Source organism: Sorex araneus, chromosome X (assembly GCF_027595985.1).
Source record: "Sorex araneus isolate mSorAra2 chromosome X, mSorAra2.pri, whole genome shotgun sequence".
NCBI lineage: Eukaryota > Metazoa > Chordata > Mammalia > Eulipotyphla > Soricidae > Sorex > Sorex araneus.
The window spans coordinates 26,399,201-26,401,561 of NC_073313.1; the positions used below are offsets into that span (position 1 = coordinate 26,399,201).

The following is a 2,361-nucleotide window of genomic DNA, read 5'->3' on the forward strand; positions in this document are numbered from 1 at the left end:
GAGGGGTCAAGGGAGAACACGGCCTGGCTCCTGCTGGTTAAACGGGGGAGTGTCCAAACCAGCGATGCTCTTCCAGGCTGAGGCTCCCCAGAGGCTGTTTTGGGTGCTGACTTTTGTGGTCAAAGCTAAGGGAAGTTAGAGATTTGTTCTAACGTTGAATTCACAGGTCAGAGAGATATTCCAGAGAAGGGTGCTTTTCTTGAATGGAGCTAACCTGGGTTCAGTGCCCAGAACCCACACAGACCCCTGAGCCCCACCAGGAACGATCCCTGAGCACAGAGCCAGGGTAAGCTCTGAGCAGTGCTGGGGGTGCCCTCCCCAATCATTTTTTTTTCAAAGGTTGAACTGGCCTATAAGAAAAAGGGTGAGTTCCAGGACCTGCCAGCAACCAAAGTGATGTTCCTGCATATTGCCAAAACTTAGCATCAGGTCCTGATAGCCCACTGAGAGTGACATACCTCAAGTACACTCCATCTGCAGACATTCTGGTCACCCTAGCAACAGCCAGGCAGGCAAGTCTGGCTATGACCCAAATTCACTGCCATTTCCTCCCTAGGATTCTCAGCAAACAGGTTCACCAGAACTGTGGGACCCGTGTGGGAAGCTAGGCAATGCTCTTAGGGAGCCCACACAGGGGGCCTTGGGAAACGCAAGGAGGAAAGACCCTGTCCATAGTGCTCACTCTGCCTTTTGCTTCTTCCAGGTACCAGCCTCATCTGCTGTCCTAGCCAGCCCGGTGCCTGCTGCACCACATTTTCATCATGCCTCATGGTCAGAAAAGTAAGTTCCATGCTTGAAATAAATGTCACCAGGCACAAGGGAAGGTTCAGAATATCGTGGGTGCGGAGGCCAAGGTGCTGAGGGAGACCAGCAGTTGCCATCCCTCTCTGCTCCTTCTGAGGGCACTGCTCCCAGCTGCTCTGCTGCTGGCATGCCCCAGAAGCTGGAGGAAGCATAGGGAGCTAACCCTTCTGATTCATGTGTTACAGATACGAGAGGGGCTGTAAGTTCCAGGCGGAAGAAAGAACGACCAAGCAGCACCTCCCTGGCTGAGGAGTCTACCGAGAGCCTTATTCCTACAGATCCTATTGTCATGAAGATGAATACGGTGGTCCAGTACCTGCTGGAGAAGTTCAAGATGAAGGAGCCCATTACTCAGGCCGCATTGCTGAAGATTGTCAGTAAGAAGCACAAGGACAAACTTCCTGAAATCCTACGGAGAGCTTCTGAACGCATACAATTAGTGTTTGGACTGGAATTAAGGGAAGTAAATCCTGATGGGCAGTACTATACAGTCCATAGGAAGCTGGGCTTCCATAGTGAGATGGGTGGTATAGGCGGTCTTGATAGGGGCTTGCCTAAGATGGGGCTTCTGATGACGCTCCTAGGCGTGATCTTCATGAAGGGCAACCGGGCCACAGAGGAGGAGATCTGGGATTTTCTAAGTGGATTGGGGATCTATGCTGGAAGGATACATTTAATTTTTGGGGAACCGCGTAAACTTATCACTGAGGATTTTGTGCAGGAAAAGTACCTGGAGTATCACCATGTTCCCCACAGTGATCCTCCAGTGTACGAGTTCCTGTGGGGACCAAGAGCCCATTCTGAAACAACAAAGATTAAAGTATTGGATGTTCTAGCTAAGATCAATGATACCACCCCTGCTTCCTTCCCCGATTTGTATGAAGAGGCACTGAGGGATGAAGAAGAGAGAGTAAGGGCCAAAGCTATGGGCAGGGCTGCATCTCTGGCCAAGGCTAATGGGAATGGCAGGATCAAACCCAAGACCTCTCCCAAAAAATAGGTCATGGGTAAATTTTCTTTTGTTAGAAGCATTCAATCACATGAATAAATAATGCGTAGTGTGATGGAGAAAAAATTGTAAATCCTGCTGAAATGGTATCTTGTTAATCAACTTTGTGCCCCAAAATTTATACATGTTAGATTTTGCTCATCATGCAAGTCTAATATTATTGCTGATGTGTTATTGTGCATACTGTAATTTGTAAACAAAGTGAAAATGTGATTTATATATTTTGTGACAAAAGGCCACTGGCTATTGGGAAGGTATTCATCAAAAGGAAGATATCCCACAAGTTGAGTTGGGATTACAAAATGGTAACACAAATGTGATAGATGGTTAATTCTTGGATTGTATTATTCCTTTGGCTTTTGCTGTCACAATAAAACAATGTATTGGATTTACTGTGATACACAACACAATATGTATTAGATTTACTTATTTTGTTCAAATTACAGGAATGCTTATGTAACAATAAATTCAACTTTATGTTTATTTTGTCTTTCAGTTTATGTACTCTTTAATTACTCTAACAGGAATTGAGCACCTGCTCTTTTTAA

At 46.0% G+C, this 2,361-nt stretch overlaps 1 protein-coding gene across 1 annotated transcript; it reads left to right on the forward strand.

Annotated features, from left to right (window-relative positions):
* The first annotated feature begins 761 nt into the window (after window positions 1-761).
* LOC101549654 (melanoma-associated antigen B4-like) lies at window positions 762-1,804 on the forward strand. The gene is given in 2 exon segments (XM_055121055.1): window positions 762-873; window positions 990-1,804. Coding segments are annotated over 2 exon segments (927 nt in total).
* The last annotated feature ends 557 nt before the right edge of the window (window positions 1,805-2,361 follow it).